This window comes from Panonychus citri, unplaced genomic scaffold (genome assembly GCF_014898815.1).
Source record: "Panonychus citri isolate SS breed McGregor unplaced genomic scaffold, ASM1489881v1 Contig00011, whole genome shotgun sequence".
Classification (NCBI taxonomy): domain Eukaryota; kingdom Metazoa; phylum Arthropoda; class Arachnida; order Trombidiformes; family Tetranychidae; genus Panonychus; species Panonychus citri.
In genome coordinates this window covers 522428-539268 of record NW_026515416.1, presented here as the reverse complement: position 1 = coordinate 539268, position 16841 = coordinate 522428, and the positions used below count along the sequence as shown (strand labels likewise).

At 33.1% G+C, this 16841-nt stretch overlaps 5 protein-coding genes, 1 long non-coding RNA gene and 1 other non-coding gene across 10 annotated transcripts; 4 read left to right on the top strand and 3 right to left on the bottom strand.

Moving 5' to 3' along the window:
* Positions 1-97: 97 nt before the first annotated feature.
* On the bottom strand, positions 98-1764 carry LOC128391602 (copper chaperone for superoxide dismutase-like). Its single transcript, XM_053351520.1, has 3 exons — positions 1332-1764; positions 1189-1251; positions 98-1110 (listed from the first exon to the last, which is right to left on the bottom strand). The coding sequence occupies exons 2-3, from the start codon at positions 1207-1209 to the stop codon at positions 442-444; spliced, it is 690 nt and encodes a 229-aa protein (XP_053207495.1). The 5' UTR covers positions 1210-1251; positions 1332-1764; the 3' UTR covers positions 98-441.
* Positions 1765-1766: 2 nt separating this feature from the next.
* On the top strand, positions 1767-1838 carry Trnaq-uug (transfer RNA glutamine (anticodon UUG)). Its single transcript has one exon. It is a non-coding gene; the product is annotated as a tRNA-Gln (tRNA).
* Positions 1839-2178: 340 nt separating this feature from the next.
* Positions 2179-4827, top strand: LOC128391530 (U3 small nucleolar RNA-associated protein 25 homolog). Its single transcript, XM_053351439.1, has 3 exons — positions 2179-2445; positions 2515-2632; positions 2695-4827. The coding sequence occupies exons 1-3, from the start codon at positions 2331-2333 to the stop codon at positions 4631-4633; spliced, it is 2172 nt and encodes a 723-aa protein (XP_053207414.1). The 5' UTR covers positions 2179-2330; the 3' UTR covers positions 4634-4827.
* Positions 4828-5173: 346 nt separating this feature from the next.
* On the top strand, positions 5174-8236 carry LOC128391549 (phosphoacetylglucosamine mutase-like). Its single transcript, XM_053351455.1, has 4 exons — positions 5174-5649; positions 5740-6220; positions 6290-6949; positions 7077-8236. The coding sequence occupies exons 1-4, from the start codon at positions 5552-5554 to the stop codon at positions 7464-7466; spliced, it is 1629 nt and encodes a 542-aa protein (XP_053207430.1). The 5' UTR covers positions 5174-5551; the 3' UTR covers positions 7467-8236.
* Positions 8237-8530: 294 nt separating this feature from the next.
* LOC128391569 (U4/U6 small nuclear ribonucleoprotein Prp31-like) lies at positions 8531-11869 on the bottom strand. Of its 4 annotated transcripts, XM_053351485.1 has the most exons (4): positions 11422-11869; positions 10552-10888; positions 10252-10444; positions 8531-10164 (listed from the first exon to the last, which is right to left on the bottom strand). In XM_053351485.1, exon 4 carries the CDS (start codon positions 10128-10130, stop codon positions 8616-8618), a length of 1515 nt encoding a protein of 504 aa, XP_053207460.1. In that variant the 5' UTR covers positions 10131-10164; positions 10252-10444; positions 10552-10888; positions 11422-11869; the 3' UTR covers positions 8531-8615. The 4 variants fall into 4 exon arrangements, with proteins under 4 accessions (XP_053207460.1, XP_053207452.1, XP_053207467.1 ...); XM_053351477.1 differs by lacking the exon at positions 11422-11869 and having other exon boundaries at positions 10552-10951; XM_053351492.1 differs by lacking the exon at positions 11422-11869 and having other exon boundaries at positions 8531-10148; positions 10316-10444; positions 10552-10951.
* A 238-nt stretch (positions 11870-12107) lies between these two features.
* LOC128391541 (myb-like protein Q) lies at positions 12108-15364 on the top strand. Its single transcript, XM_053351451.1, has 4 exons — positions 12108-12313; positions 12934-13049; positions 13220-14536; positions 14755-15364. The coding sequence occupies exons 1-4, from the start codon at positions 12244-12246 to the stop codon at positions 14878-14880; spliced, it is 1629 nt and encodes a 542-aa protein (XP_053207426.1). The 5' UTR covers positions 12108-12243; the 3' UTR covers positions 14881-15364.
* Positions 15365-16091: 727 nt separating this feature from the next.
* LOC128391623 (uncharacterized) lies at positions 16092-16725 on the bottom strand. The gene is made up of 2 exons (XR_008325841.1): positions 16490-16725; positions 16092-16321 (listed from the first exon to the last, which is right to left on the bottom strand). It is a non-coding gene; the product is annotated as an uncharacterized LOC128391623 (long non-coding RNA).
* Positions 16726-16841: the final 116 nt, after the last annotated feature.

Sequence of the window (16841 nt, the reverse complement as noted above, 5' to 3'; positions counted from 1 at the left end):
AGATAATGAGTAACTGTTATTCCAAAGGCATCCAGGTAATCACTTGGAACTTATAATCAATTGTACTTCCTTGTAATTAGCTAATTGTAAGAAGAGGTTGTCGATTGATAAGAACGAATTTTATTGAAAAATAAATTGTGACATTTTCTTGATTAAGTATCAACAACAATCAATTTTGTATAAATTCAATTAACCGATAGATAATTTTTATGATTCAATTGTTTGACTTAACAATATAAATAGACTATAAATGAATTCTCTGAGTTTTGTTTACAATGTTTGTTGATTGTCAACATGATTAATGAGAATTGAATCAAATTCTGAAAATATATCCGATTGATATACGGAAAGAAAAGTGGACAGATCATATTATTAAAGTATTGAATTGATTGACGATTAGATTGTGACCAAGAATAGATTTAATTTGATTGTTGGAAATTATCAAACCTTTGATTGTCGCTTCTCATCACGTTCATCCCAAAGTGTTTTACCTGAGCAGAAGCAAATTTTTTTCTCATTCCCAAAGACGGGCGAGGATCGAGCAATTATCGCCGCGGACAATTTCCTATCACTTTCTTGCTCCTTGATTACCAAAGATCTTCCAATGACACTGGTTAAATCACAATTATCAAAATTACCTCGAAATAAACATCTCGATGAAATCGGTTTAACTTTCTCCATGATGGAAACTTTAACTGGACCAACATGATCAAAGGTTTCACCACGAAGATCACCAAATTCATGAATATCTAGACGACAATGAGCCGAGTTATTGGTTAATTTGATATCATCAATCACACCATCAACAAGACATCGATTGTTGGACAATTGTGCTAATCTAATGACACCAATCAAGTTATCGGGACCATTGAATTCTGAGACGGTGGAAATACCTTCTCCGATTCCTTTGATTACCGTTCTTAGGCCTGTGGTTGTTTCAATGTGATTCTGAAGATCGGGTATTGTTATCGTTGCCTTTTCAGAGATTTCCACTAGAACTTGTTGACCAGCAATGTCAATCGATTTAATTGTAACTTCGTCCATGGAATCCAATGATTTTCGTATCTTATCCTCACACTTGGAACAAGTCATCTCACAATTTAGCTCAACCTGAAAGAGAATTGAAGAGATATAAGAACAATCAGTTAGAAAAGAACGAAAGAAAAATCAGAGAATTACAAGACTAACCTTGGTCGACATTCTAACCATTAGAAACCAATAAATTAGCCTCAACCAATAATCAAATTAATTCTGTAAAAAGAATGAAAAAAACAGCTTAGAAAAGAACAGAAAAAAATAGAATAGAAAACAAGAAACACCAAAGTCTTTACCTTTTCTCCAAGAACTAAATCAATGGAACCAAATTAAGTAAACCGGTAACACAGAGACAGCGATTAAAACACAAACAATACCAACAATTTGATACATAAATCAAGCAATTAAAGAATTAGAAAATGAAAGAAATGAACAAGAGAAAAAGAAAAAAATTGAAAATTAAATTGAATAAAACAAGAAGAAAACAGGTAAAGATTTGCTCTTTTCAAACAGAGAACAAGGTTAACAGATAATTAACAGAAATCAAGGTAAAGAAAAGAAAATAGTAATTAATGTAAAAAAGATAATTAATCAAAAAGGTAAACCAAAGTGAGACAACAAACAAAAAGTAAAACAAATGAATTGTTGTCATATGTTGAGATAGAAAACTAATGACGTAATGGAAGGGCAAAGGTTTTTATAGATAAATGTGAGCTCATTTTCTAACAACAGGTTCCATGGTGTAATGGTTAGCACTCAGGACTTTGAATCCTGCGATCCGAGTTCGACTCTCGGTGGGACCTTGACTTTTTCTCCGTTTTTTTCTTTTCTTCCCCAACTTTTTTTTCTTTTTTCTCTATTAACCAAAAAGAGAAATTAAAATCCATCAAATATCCACTGATCGATAATCTAAAAACAATTTTGTAGATTTGATTAATCTAATTAGAAACTTAATTCTTTTACTCTTGGTTTTTGGTCCGGTCAAGTTTTCAATCTCATTAAGTGATTGACTTAATTAGTTTTGTTTCGAATCTTTTTCATTCTTGATTGTTAACTAATTTGATGTTCGATGGTTAATTAATTGATTACCTGATGTACGTTTAAAGTTCCTAAAGATTATAATCACAATTTTAAAGAATTGTTGAGTTTTTGGTTTCCATGTTTCTATTTGGCGACCACATGGTTTTTTCGGTTACTATGGTTTCGCTTTTTCTATTTTGATTTTGTTTCTCTCTCGTTTGTTTGACTCTTTTTTTTCTTTGGTGATTTTGATTTGATTCCAATTTAAGTTAATCATGATTAAGGCGAAATGGTGGAATAAACGAAAACCAGGATATGCTGGTGGATCTAAACCTTTGCTGAAAAAACGGAGGATCTTCAATGAAGAAAATGGTTCCGAGATTACTAAGAGTAAGTCGATGTTTATTATTGAGATTGTTTGGTTTCTATTTAATTCTTTTTGTTTAATTTTGTTTCTAGAGAAATTAATTGTTGTCAATGATTCTAATCCTGATGATTCTGTCGTTGAGGTGAGAGATGCAATTGGCCTTGAAGATGAAGAGGAAATTTTCAATCCAGTCAACGAGTTACTATCGATGTAAGAATATGAAACATTTTAGAATTTCAATCAAATTCTATTCTAATTTTTTGTCATGTTAGTTTTCAGGTAGCGGGTAGAAAATCTGCTGTTAAGTCGATAACAAAGTCCAGTTGTATCGAACCTAAAGATGACGAAAATACTGGCGAACCAGAATCGGCCAGCGAAAAGGCCAAAAAAGATGGTAGATTTCAATACAATTCTGATGAAAGTGATGAAGATTCTGAGTATTTTGAAGCGACAGAAATACCAATCAATGTAGAGAATACATTTGATCGCCATTTTGAGGCCGATAAAACTCATTGGGCTTTGAAATATTCCTCGCTAATGGTTAAATCAATCGATATCAATCTACCTAATCTCGGTTCGGGTTTATATGAGTATCGATGTACCGATGAAGAAAAAGAAACAACCAAAGAGATTAAGATGAAAAAAAGTCTAATGGAATTTGATTTAAAACAATCTCTTCTTGACAATTTACCGAAAGCATTGGCTAACATAATGGACGACGATGATTCTTTACCAAAATTAAATGGCCTACAATTCGAGATACTCTCAATTCTACATGATTACAAAGATATTCTTTTCTGTGAGAGAAATTCAACCAATGGTGAACAAATTAGACTTCTTTATACTCTCCATGGTCTTAATCATATTCTCAAAACAAGGAACAAAGTCCTTCATCATAATGCCAAATTAGCGAAAGCAAATAAAAAGAAAGACTCTGATTATCGAGATCATGGATTAACCCGACCCAAAGTGTTGATTGTTGTTCCTTTCAGGGAAAGTGCCTATCGAACCATTGAATGTCTCATCAATTTGGTCTCTAGTGATGAAGATAAGGAGAGACTCAGTATAATGAATCACAAGAGATTCAAGGAAGAGTTTGAATCAACCGAATCGCAAATTCAACCAGGAAAACCAGCAGATTACAATGACCTTTTCACCGGAAATATTGACGATTCTTTCAGAATTGGAATCGCCGTGACGAGGAAAAGTCTCAAATTATATGCTGACTTTTATTCTTGTGATATAATCATTGCCTCTCCACTTGGTTTACGATTAATTATCGGTGCCGAAGGGGAAAAGGAAAGAGATTATGATTTTCTTTCTTCCATCGAATTTCTTGTTCTCGATCAAGCCGATGTTTTCCTCATGCAAAACTGGGAACATATCATTGATCTAATGAAACATCTTCACCTTCAACCCAACGATTCTCATGGAACTGATTTCTCTCGTGTTCGTATGTGGGCTTTAGAAGGACATTATAAGTTTTATCGACAAACGGCCATTTTCAGTTCGACCAGTTGTCCACAGATTAATTCACTATTTAAGAATCGATGTTTCAATTACGAAGGTCGGTTAACATTTAGACAACCGATTACATCGAGCAAAGATCAACTTCACCTTGTTTTCGTCTCGTGTCCCCAATCATTTTATCGTTTCGAGTCTCAGTCAATTGTCTCCTCACCTGATCAACGTTTCGATTATTTTACCAAAGTGATTCTGCCCAAATGTCGGGAAATCGGCGAGACTCATACTCTTATTTATATTCCTTCGTATTTTGATTTTGTTAAATTGAGAAACTATTTCCGAATGGAAGATATTAATTTCACCCAAATTTGTGAATACACGAAAAAGGGTAAAATCGCCCAATCTCGAGCTTGGTTTTTCCATGAAGGGCGAAATTTTCTTCTCTACACCGAAAGAAGTCACTTTTATAATCGTTTCAGAATAAAAGGAATTCGACATTTAGTTTTCTACCAATTGCCAACTTATCCTCATTTCTATTCCGAGTTGGTTAATCTTCTTCATCCAAGTTATCAAGGTAAAAAATTCGTCGGCGATGAAACCATGATGAATTGTACAATTCTATTCGATAAATTTGATTTAATCCAATTGGAGAAAATTGTTGGAACTGAGAAAGCTGCTTATCTAATTAAATCAGAAACCGACAATCATGTTTTCATCAGCCAGGCAAGGAAAACAATAACAAGTTAATCATAATTATATTTATCCAATAATTTGTGTTTCAGTCAATTTATTTTTACCATTTTGTAAACTTTTTGTTATTGACTAATTATTTGAATTGATTTAATTGTGGTGACCACAATTGAAATCAAGTCAACTCTTTATGTTATTTGATGTTGATCTTTACAAGGAAATGATAATAACAAAAATATTGATAAAAACGATTCAATTTGCTTCCATTTGATTCTGATTAATTAGTTAATTGTTTGAAGTTTTCATGATCAAGTCGTTTTTCTGACAACACTACGAAATCCGCTGGTCGTTGAAAAATATTTTCCCGAGTCATTTGTTTTCGCTTCGGCGGCATGAGGATTGACAATTTCGATACCTTTAAGTGGCGTAAATGCAACGGAAGAAGCAGTTCCCGAAATTTGTCTCTTAATCGTAGTTGTCCCTCCATAAACGGAAGTTTTTTGCATTTGTTTGTGTAAAGTTTTAGAAATTTTAACTTTGGTCTTCTCATCGATCTGTGGAGCTCTGATTCGACCCATAGCCGATTTACCAATTTGTCCAGTGGTCACCATTTCCAATTAAAACTGACACAGTTTTCAAAAGATAAACCAGATTGCTTATTCATGGAAACAATTAAAAAAATGAGAAAACTTTTCTTCTAAAACTCTGCCCCCTACACTCAGAGTAAAGAAACAAAAGTTACACTTCATCAAAATCATAAGAATTTTGTCATTTGGTGATAACTTTGATTGTCTTCACTTAATTATCATTGATTTTTATTACTTCTATTGATTAGAGTAACATTCAAAGCTATAAAATTGTGTCCATTACATTTTCTAACAATTAGTATTAGTATTAGTTGAATATTATTCATCAAATTAGATTGTTTCTCTTTTCATTTTTCAACTTTCTCTTAGTTTCTAAATTAGTCATTAAATGGATTCATCAACGGAACAATTTACTTCGATCGCTTCTAAATATCCCAAAAAATATCCTGAAATTTTCGCATATGGTACCTCTGGAATAAGATGTCTGTAAGTATAAATCATTTCATCTGCTACTAATTTAGCTGTTTAATTGTAAGTGTTGTTTTCTGAATCTTTTGTTTCCGTTCTTGTGATCAGTGGGCATAAACTTGATTCCACTGCCTTTAGATTGGGAATTGTTGCTGGATTAAGATCTCAAATTAACAAAGGTAAAGCTGTTGGTTTGATGATCACTGCTTCTCATAATCCATCTGATGATAATGGAATCAAATGTATTGACTCTCATGGATCAATGTTGGACGAGGAATGGGAACCAATTTGTACCAAATTAGCTAATCTATCGGATGAGGAGTTGAAACAATCTGTTGATGATTTGATTAAAGAGCATCAAGCGAATGGATCAAGTTTAGTGTTTATTGGTATTGATACACGAGGAACATCAGCTGGATTAGCGAAAGCAGCCACCGATGGTGCTAAAATCGTCGGTGCTGAGGTTCGTCACTTTGGCCTGGTAACTACTCCGCAATTACATTATATGGTTTATACTTATAACCTAAATGAAGGTGACCCAACTGAACAAGGTTATTACGATAAAGTATCAAGTGCATTCAAAGAGTTGGTGAGTTTAATTGCTAATCCTTAGATCGGGAGATTAAGTTAATCTTTTGTATCTTCTCTATGTTGACAGTGTTCTGCCTTTAAGGAAGTTCCCTCTAGTTATGTGCCGATTTTGAATCTCGATTGTGCCAATGGTGTTGGTGCTTGTTCCATGAAAAAATTGGTGCCTTTATTAGAACCTTTTTTACAGGTGAAACTTTACAATACCTGCGAAAAAGGAATGGTCAATTTCGAGTGTGGCTCTAACTATGTTGAGACAACATTCCGACAACCTTATGGTTGTGCCGTCAAACCCGATGAACATTGGGCATCTTTCGATGGCGATGCCGATAGAATCATTTTCTATTATCGAAACTCTGACTCGAAACTACGAATATTAAATGGCGATAAAATTGCAGCTCTTTTCTGCATTTACATTAAAGAATTGGTCACTGCTTGTGGACTTTCCGATAAACTGACCATTCAAGTTATTCAAACAGCCTATTCGAATGGAAGAACAGCCGAATTCTTGAGAGATACAGTCGGTGTTCGAGTTGTTTGTACACCAACTGGAGTCAAATATCTTATGAGAAGAACATCAGAATGTGACATTTCTATTTGGTTCGAATCTAATGGACATGGGTCAATTCGTTACAGCGACAGAGCTTACGAAATAGCTAAAGAAAAAGCTTCAACTGATTCAACAGGCTCGGCGAATCTTTTGATTAAAATCTTCAACCTTATGAACCAAGTAAATAACATTCATTAGAAAGCAATTTAACTGCAATACTATTGATTACGAATTCTGATGTAATGACTGTGAATTTATTAACATCAATTAATTCATTTAAGTTTTTCTCATTCATTTACATTTCCAGGCTACAGGTGATGCAATTTCTGATTTTCTTTTGGTCGAAGCGATTCTCAGAGCTAAAGATTGGGACCTTAAAAACTGGGACGCTATTTACACTACTTATCCCTCGAGATTGATGAAATTAAAAGTTCCCGATCGTAACTTCATCAAGACAAACGATATCGCAACAATAATCTATGAGCCCGAATCGTTGCAACAAGAGATTAGTAAATTGATTGAGACTTTCGGTCCAGGGAGTCGAACGATTGTCCGAGCCTCTGGAACTGAAGATTGTGTCAGAATTTACACCGAATCAACTACTCAGGATAATGCCGATCAACTGGGTGAACAAATTGTCTTGTTGATTACTAAATATTCTGGACTGAAACAACAACGATCAGAAAAACTCGATTAAAGTTTGTAAATGATCGGGGTTCAATCATCTATTTACTAGCAAAATATTCACATCTCTTGACGAAAAAAATAAATCGTATATCGTTTTAATCCAGTAGTGTTTCCTAATTGATTTACGCTTCATGTTGATGATTTCACTCAATTAAATCATTCACTTAGATGAAGGGTGAGTTGTAGTACACACCTAAAGGGGAACTATGATGAGAGAGAAAGGAAGCATGAGATGACAAGGAGGAAGAGATAGAGAAGGTTATTGAATGAACATAGAGGTTTTCGTTGCGTAATTGTATTCGGGTGTTGTGGTGATGATTAAGATGAGGAATATGTTAATTGCTATTTGATGGAAAGGAGAGATCTCTCTTTTCTCTCTTGAAATATTGAGTCCACACAATATTTTTACTTCTTATTTCGACAAACAAAATGAGCGTTTTCATCTTAATGAAAGGAATTGTAATCGATAAAGTTAATCTTCTAAAATTGATATCTAATAATTGATTATTTTCAACGAAAACTTTTGTTCGATTTGAATTGAAGAATCGGTTGAGGTTGGAGGTCTCTATTTCGAGTGGTTTAGAGTTATGTTTACTACAATATTCGTCGATTGTTGTTGGCACCACGACATTATCTTTTTCTGCTTCATTATGAGTAGTTGTCACTTGTTTTCTAATATTATTTTCATATTCTTTATCTTTTCCTTTTGAATCTTTCCATAGCATCGACATTGGCGGGTGACGAGGTGTTTGGTTCATTCAGCAGAGAGATTACACTTAACAAAATAGTTCAAACATTTTGAGTTGGATTCCATCTTTCACACGGTCATTGTTAGAACTGAGAAAGCCTCTTATCTAATTAAATCAGAAACCGATAATCATGTTTTCATTAGCCAGGCAAGGAAAACAATAACAAGTTATTTGTGTTGAGTCAATTTATTTTTACCATTTTGTAAACTTTTTGTTATTGACTAATTATTTGAATTGATTTAATCGTGGTGACCACAATTAAAATTAAGTCAATTCATTATGTTATTTGATGTTGATCTTTAAAATGAAATGATCATAACAAAAATATTGATAAAAACGATTCAATCTGCTTTTCAATTTACTTCCATTTGATTTTGATTAATTCGTTAATTTTTTGAAAGTTTTCATGATCAAGTCGTTTTCCTAACAACACTACGAAATCCGCTGGTCGTTGAAAAATATTTTCCCGAGTCATTTGTTTTCGCTTCGGCTGCATGAGGATTGACGATTTCGATACCTTTAAGTGGCGTAAATGCAACGGAAGAAGCAGTTCCCGAAATTTGTCTCTTAATCGTAGTTGTCCCTCCATAAACGGAAGTTTTTTGCATTTGTTTGTGTAAAGTTTTAGAAATTTTAACTTTGGTCTTCTCATCGATCTGTGGAGCTCTGATTCGACCCATAGCCGATTTACCAATTTGTCCAGTGGTAAAACCTAAATCCTCTTGATAAGCATCTTCTTCAATTTCACCAAAGTTCATGCGATTAATTTGTTTTCTAAATTCGGTCATTGCCATTCTTTCCTTAATTCTACGAACACGTTTACCACCTCTCTTTTTACGAGGCTGATCAATCGGCTGAGGTAAAGGTTTCACTTGTTTAACTGGCGGAGGTTCTAAAAGCTTATCTAAAGCTCGTTCAATTTTTTCTCTCAAGATTCTACCTTGTGAACCATCTTGAGATGAATGACAAGCGTCAATTCGAGCGGCAATTGTACATTTATTAGCTACAAGATGAGCTGCTTTTCGCCTGAAATCAGCCGGTGTCTCTTGAACAATGTCCGTTTGAAAGACGAACCCAGTGTGAGGTAAAATTTGTGTCGATGAGAAACCGGCGAGAGTCCGTTTCTTAGAGCCAAGAACTTCAACATTACAAGCAGGCATTTTAGAGAGATTAGTTAATCCACCAGCTAATCCCATTAGTTTAGCAGCGATATTGGCACCAACAATGGCCGATACATTTGGAGCAATAAATGACATCCTTGACTCGACAAATTCAAAAATCTTCAGCTTTTTAGCATTTAATTCAATCGCCATATCACAAGCTTCGGTGACAGAATTTAATTCCTCGGCATTCAGCTGATCCCCTTGGGTTGTTGATGCACTAACACTTAGAATCATAATTGTCGCCTGGGGCAGAAAATTTTGTAATATTTCATTGTTCTTTGCCTTATCCAGGTCATTTCCCAATTCTTTCACAGTCATTAGATATTCCAATGCAGTTGGAATCAATGAATCGAGTTCTGGAAATCTTTGACTGTATTTGTCTTTGACATATTTATGGATTATATTTATATCATCGTCAATGGCAACGGTTAAATTGTTGGTCTCGACAATTAACTTATACTCAGGGTGATCTTCAACGGGTCCATCAAGGTTTCCTTTATTGAAAATGTCTCCACTTTCACCAGCTCTTTTATCAATTTCAGCCATTACTTTTTTCAGCTCATCGGAATCATAAACAGTTGCCAATTTCCTAATGGAACTGGATAGATCTATTTCCATACTTTCTTCCTTTATACAACCAAGAACAGAATTATTTGGTATTTCATCTTCATCACCCATTTCACCGGGAGGATTTGATGATTCATAATAACCAACATCATCATCTCCATCAAGATCAGCTAATAATTCATCAGCTAAAGACATGTTGAAATGTGTTGTTACCTAAATCCAAGATCAACTAGAGGAAACAAAACAAATTATAGGTTAGAAAATGAAAACAATGGATGATATAAAAGTCAAAATTGATGAGAAAACAGATAATTACAAGAAGATATGAAAGATGACGAAGAAAAAATTCTTCCAAGTAATTAGTATAAGCAATAATTCACAAGAAAATCACAACAATTTCACCAAAAATTGTAGGCTCACAGATTAGATTGCGATTGTTTATCACTTGGAACTGTGGATTTCATAGACTGTTGAATGTAATTAAGAACAAAAGGTGATTTCATCAAAGACTGTAAAGGAAAAAGAGAAGAGAAATTAATAATTAGAGAAGAAAAAATCACAATTAAAAGCCGAAAGATGGATACGCAGTTTCTATAAAGAGAAAATGTAAACAAACCAATTTCTTTTCATTAAGAATATCCTCCAAAATGGAACTATCAAAATCAGGAGAAATTGTGGATCCGTTGGCACCAGAAGAAGATGAGGATGAAGAAGATGAAGATGATAATGAAGATGAAGATGCAGATGATTTAGATCGAGATTTTGAGTCCATAACCAAAGAGAAGAGAAAAAAAAATCAACACAAAAAGACCAACGAGATGGAAAACACAAGCGAAGAAGAAAAAAGAACCAATCAAATGACAGAATTGAACCAGAAAAGAATCAAAATTAACCCAAAAATCGAAACCAGATAATCACAGATTCAAGTGGAGAAGTCGAGTAATCAAACTAATCTAAAAAAAGACAATTAAATTAAGAGTAATCGACAAATTGAATCAACAGATCAAAAGACAATCACTTATAATCATGTAATCAATTAAGACTAATACAGTTAATTTATTAATCTGTATCATCAACATCTAATGATATCATTATTCTTGATATTTCGAATCAATCTAGATGAATATATATGAAATTTATAAATTGAAATATTATTATTAACTTAATATTAATGATTCTCTTAATTTAATGAAATATGTAAATATTAACCACCAAAATCATGTTTTAATCAGTAATTAAACTTTTCTTGTCTCAGATTTAACTTGAAAATTAATAGAAAAGTTATCAGTCAATATTAGAGATTATCTAATTTGTAGAACTGAATTGTCAATTTGTTTCGAAACAATTAAAAGATTCAATCTTATTCTTCAGTCTAGATGATAGAAGCTTTAACATGATAAACAATTGATTATCTTATGATAATTAGTTTGATTCATAAAGTTGTTAAGCCATCGGGGAAAAAAGTAAACAAATCAACTAAGTGTACCAATTTGATCTCGTGCTTTGTATTGATGAAATCAGAAAATTAGTTAATCCTCAAGAGGTCATTTGTCATATTCCAAGTGGTCAAACGAAGCATCTTCCTCCATTGATTAGATCCAAATCAATATCATTAAATATCAGATAAAACATCAACAAGGGACAAACATGAAACCGAAGGTGAAAAGAAACGTAACCAATATAAACAGAAATTCCAAATCAAAGACTAACAACCAAACAAGGAAATCTCAGTGCAGGTAAGAAGCCACAAGTAACCAGAAAATGCAAAATTAAAGATGATTAAAATCAAACCAAACTAAATCAAAAGCAATTTCCAAAAACAAAACAATCAAATCAAACGAATTATAGAAAACGAGCCAAATAAACAACCCAAAGATCTGAAGAAAAGAATAGAACATGAGAAAGATTAGAACAACTGATTAACTTACCTAAAAAAAAAAGAAAAGAAAGAGAAAATTTAATCAACCAAATCAATTAATTTACCAAAGGAAAATAAAGACAATTAAAAGTTGTGACAATTTAAAGGAAAAAGAAAATTTGTAAGCTGAGCCGATTTTCTTTCTCTGGTTTAGCATAAAGAGCATAAAATCCGTTGAGAAAATTTGAAAAATTCGGCGCGAGTGTTTCTCTCCTTTCCAGCCAATAGAAATTCAGTTCTCTCTCTTTCCTTTCACGTTCATCCTTTTCTCTTAGATGATTGAATTAATTTGTCTCTTTCTTTTTATGGGGTAAATCAAATTAAATTAAATTCAATTAATTCATCTACTAATCCTTTCCCCTTCTCCAAGTGATTTACTTTCTTTTAATTATGTCTGATCAACAAAGGAAACAATTTGGTGATGTGACCAATCTTAATTCTCTTGCTCATCTTTCCCAAGGTAAATTTTTTCTTCTCTTTTTCTTTCTCTCTTTCTCTTTCTTTATCTTCATCTTCTTTCTTTTTTTCTTTTCTTTGCCCTTAATCCATTGAGCGCCATTTCTCTTTCTCTCTTCAAGTTGTTTTTCTTTTTCTTTCTTTTATCATCATCTTTCATCTTTTCTCATCTTATGTTCCTTCATTTTCTTTAACTTATTATCCTTTTTCATTCATTTCTAGTCTCATATGGTGTTTATCTCTTCTTCTTCTTCTTCTTCTTCTTCTTCGTTTGTGTTCTTTCATTCTCTTCAAGAAGAAAGAAACAAAGAAAGAATAAACTTTTTAGTCTTTCTTTTTTGTCTTTCTCCTTGTTTTCCCTCTCTTCTCTTTCTTCTCTCTCTCTCTCTCTTCTCATCTTGCATCTATCTTATTCGTCCTTTTTTCTTCCCTTACTTTGTTTTCATTATTTTTCTCTTTGTTTTCTCCATTTGTTTCATCATTAACCTTTATCACCATCCTTTATCTCACTGGATTAATTTTGTCTAATCTCTGTCTACTTCTTGTTTGCTTTCTTAATTTGGTTTGTGTATCTTGCTCTTTATCTTGGGATTACCCATACAATTGTTGATATGTATTATCCAGTCGATGATTCTCAGCCTGGTGAAAACTCTACATCATTTAACAATGAGATAAACAATGGATCGTCTTCATCATCATCGAGTCAAGCTGGTAGACCAATAAATCGTTGGACCAAAGAGGTAAGAATCTTAATGTCTTGAATTAAATTCATTTTTAATTGTGTAAAACACCAGAACGACTGTGTAAAAACATTAGCTTGGCGGTTTCACCAAACATCCATTTTCGCGCTTATCTTTTGTTCTTTTATTCTAAAAGTTTTTTTCTTTCTTCCCATGATAAATTTCTGCAGGAAGATGAGCTGGTCATAAGTCTTGTCGAAAAGTATGGTCCCAAGAAATGGACTGTGATTGCCCGAGAGCTGAAGGGCAGAATTGGAAAGCAATGTCGTGAGAGGTGGCACAATCATTTAAATCCTCATATAATCAAATCATCTTGGACTGATGAAGAAGAGCGGACTATTATTGATGCTCATCAAACTTGGGGTAATCAATGGGCTAAAATTGCTAAATTGTTACCAGGAAGGACAGATAATGCGATTAAAAATCACTGGAATTCAACCTTGAAAAGGAAGGCCGAAGCCTTGGAAAGAGGTTCACCAGTTCCACAGCCACGTCGTAAACGACGTAAAAAGCAACATCCATCCTTAGATGATTCAGGAGTCGCCTTATACCCTCAACAATCAACGCTTTCAATTTACTATAGTGATAGTACTAATGAAAACAATGATCCTGATGTTTCAGTTAAACAAGAAGTAACATCAACAACATCACCAATAGAAACTTCTTCAGTTCATCATCAGCAAAACGTTCATCACAATCATAATCACAATCATGATCATAATCATAATCACAATCATTTACACAATCATAATCAACAACAACAACCACAAAACAACCAACCACCTCCACTACAACAAATTCAACAACAACAACAACAACAACAACTACAACCACAGCCACAGCCACAGCCACAACAACAACAACCAATACAACCAATACAACAAACACAGCAGCAACAACAACAACAACAACCACAACTCCAGCAACATCAACAGCACCATTTGCATGAACAAAGCTATGCTGACCAATCGAGTGTATATAATAATAGTAACTTAATCATTTCCAATCAGAATATGAACAGTAATCAAGAAAATGTATATGACCAAGAGAATGTATATGACCAGGAGAATGGATTTAACAATCAACATGTGGAACAAAGATACTTAACAATTTCTTATGATTCAACCTATTTTAGCCAAACTTCATCTTATTCTAATCAGACAACATCACCTTCACCACATGAATTAACAACAAATGATTTAATGTCACATAATCGTATTCCACTTGGTGAAATGAAAGTGATCCCCCAGGATTACGACGAACTGAATGACTTAAGTGATCTTTTACCTCCCCTGAATGCTGAGATGTTAAAAAAGGAAGGAGTTGACTTATCCGGATTTGAACCTGATTCTTTCCATGAAAATTTTCTCATGGAAATGTTGGATTCAATCGACACATCTCCCTCGTCTTTAGGATCTTTTGAGCCATCACACTCAGAAACCAGAAAGTCACAATATAATCATCGTATACAAAGTAACATTAAAGATGTAAGTACATCCCCTCCCACATCCAACCACTCGACTCTTACAATAACATTATCGTAGACAAGAAAACAAAGATCACATATAAACAACACTTATAATATTTTATCAGAGAGAGAGAGAGAGAGAGAGAGAGATTCACTGAAGATATTACTTCAATTACCAAATCAAAACGATCGATTATTGATTTTCCCTCTCTTTTTTGTTTCACTTTTCTCTTCTAGACTCGTCGTCGAACTGGTCCAGCTCGTCGATTGGATTGGGAAAAGGTCACTCTCGGAAGAACTCCCGATCAAATTGAATTAACTCAACAAGCTCGCGCTTACTTAAACTCACAATACTTAAATTGATGAACCAAATTAACTCTACTTGAATACTTTAAACAATAATAATACTTGAGTCAATTGCACGTTTTATTACCTTTAACTGCACAAAAGCAACAACAACAATAACCTTCAACTCCATTTTCTCGCATGTGAAAGAAGGAAGAAGAATTAAATTAAAAAGCCAACAATACACCAAAAAATCATCCGAGAATTGCGTTGAACATAAATTAAACAACATGGACAAAAAACCAAAAGAAATCAACAATCAACGAATGGAAAATAGTTAACATGGATGAAAGAAGATGAAAAAAAAAATAATAATAATCAGATATTTATGCTGATTATCATCATCATTAACAATAAGAGAAACAAAATCAATTCCATCAACAGTTATTGAAAACTTTTTCTCCCTCATTCTCTCACTTCAACTCTTCTCATTCGCTTAGTCTTCAATGGTGTTCACCATAAACAGTCAACAAAAAATATCTCTCTGTAAATTAACAACAAATTGCATCACACATATACACACAAACACAATATCAAATCTTTGCACGTACAACACGTTACAACGGAAACAACAAGAACAAAAAACAAGCTCTATTTTTACAACTTAATTTAATACTCTCTCTCTCTCTCCCTCCCTCTCTCCCTTTATCTCTTTCTCTCTCTTTCTCCCCCTTTATTTTTCTCGTTTGCATGGATTTGAATTTTGGATATTTTTTGACTAAAATCTTGTCAATTAACTTAATTAACGTTGGTCACACGAAACAAACGAAAAATTAATGATTTATCATTTGCAACAAAACAATAATTACACAAACACCCAAAGTTTATATTCACGATATTTAAATGTTAAATGGCTTGTATATTTTGGATTTATAACTTTTTTTGCTTCAATTATCAAAATATTAAACGATGATGATTTTCCAAAGCAATTTAAACAACCAAATTCTAATTTGGATAAAAAAATCCAATCCTAATCAAAAATTAACTCTGACGTTTTCAACTTAAGGTAATTAGAACAACTAATTAGATGATTGATTTAACTTTTCCCATGAGAAATTAACTTCATCCCCAAAGATCATCGGCTAATCAATAAATGATCAACTTGCTCATAATCGAATCGATGAAATCGATAAATTCGTAAACTGAATGGTCAAAAAATCAAATCGAAACAATTGTTTAGAAAGAAAGAAAATTTAAAAAAAAAAGAAATTCGTTTATTATTACACCTCCCCTGAGGTTAATGCTTTAAACATTCAGCATCAGACTTTCGTCTGATGGCCCGAGGGCACTGGGCTAATCGCTCAGTTTACAAAGTTTTTCTTTCAGTATAAATACGATTTTTTGAATATGAATTGTTTTTCTTGTCCTTTGTCCATTTTACATCTTTGATTTACATTTGTGGATATTTTATGATGGGAAAGGAAGCCAGTTCAGCATAAGCGGTGTCGACATTAGGGGTCTTCTCATGATGTTGTTTAAATATTTAGGTTTAAATAGAGAGTTTAAATATTAGAGTTCAATATTAGGTCATTTAAGACATTTTAATCAGAATTTTTAGATAAAGCTATTTTAAATCAAGGAAAGAAAAAAGAGAGAAAATTAGTAAAATGTATCATGTGATACTAACCTTAGATCAGAGGTGGTTGTAGTTATTACGACGCAATAAGAGCCTCAGTTTTAAGAATAACAAAACAAAAACAAAAACTAAAGAAACTGTTGAACTATCGTAATTTTGGTATCAACTTGATCCTTGTGATGAGATGAACAATAATAACACAAAATTTAATTTTAAATTCACAGGTAAAGTCAATTAAATTAAAAATTATCAGGAGCGAAAAAAGTTAATCTTTCTCCTTAAAAGAAATATTCGATTGAATAGTTTCTCGAATCCTCCACAGATGGAGTTACTTGTAGAACAAAATGTTCTCTCATTTTTTTGTCTTTCTGATTTTCTCTTTCTTTTCCCTTCAATTGGATTC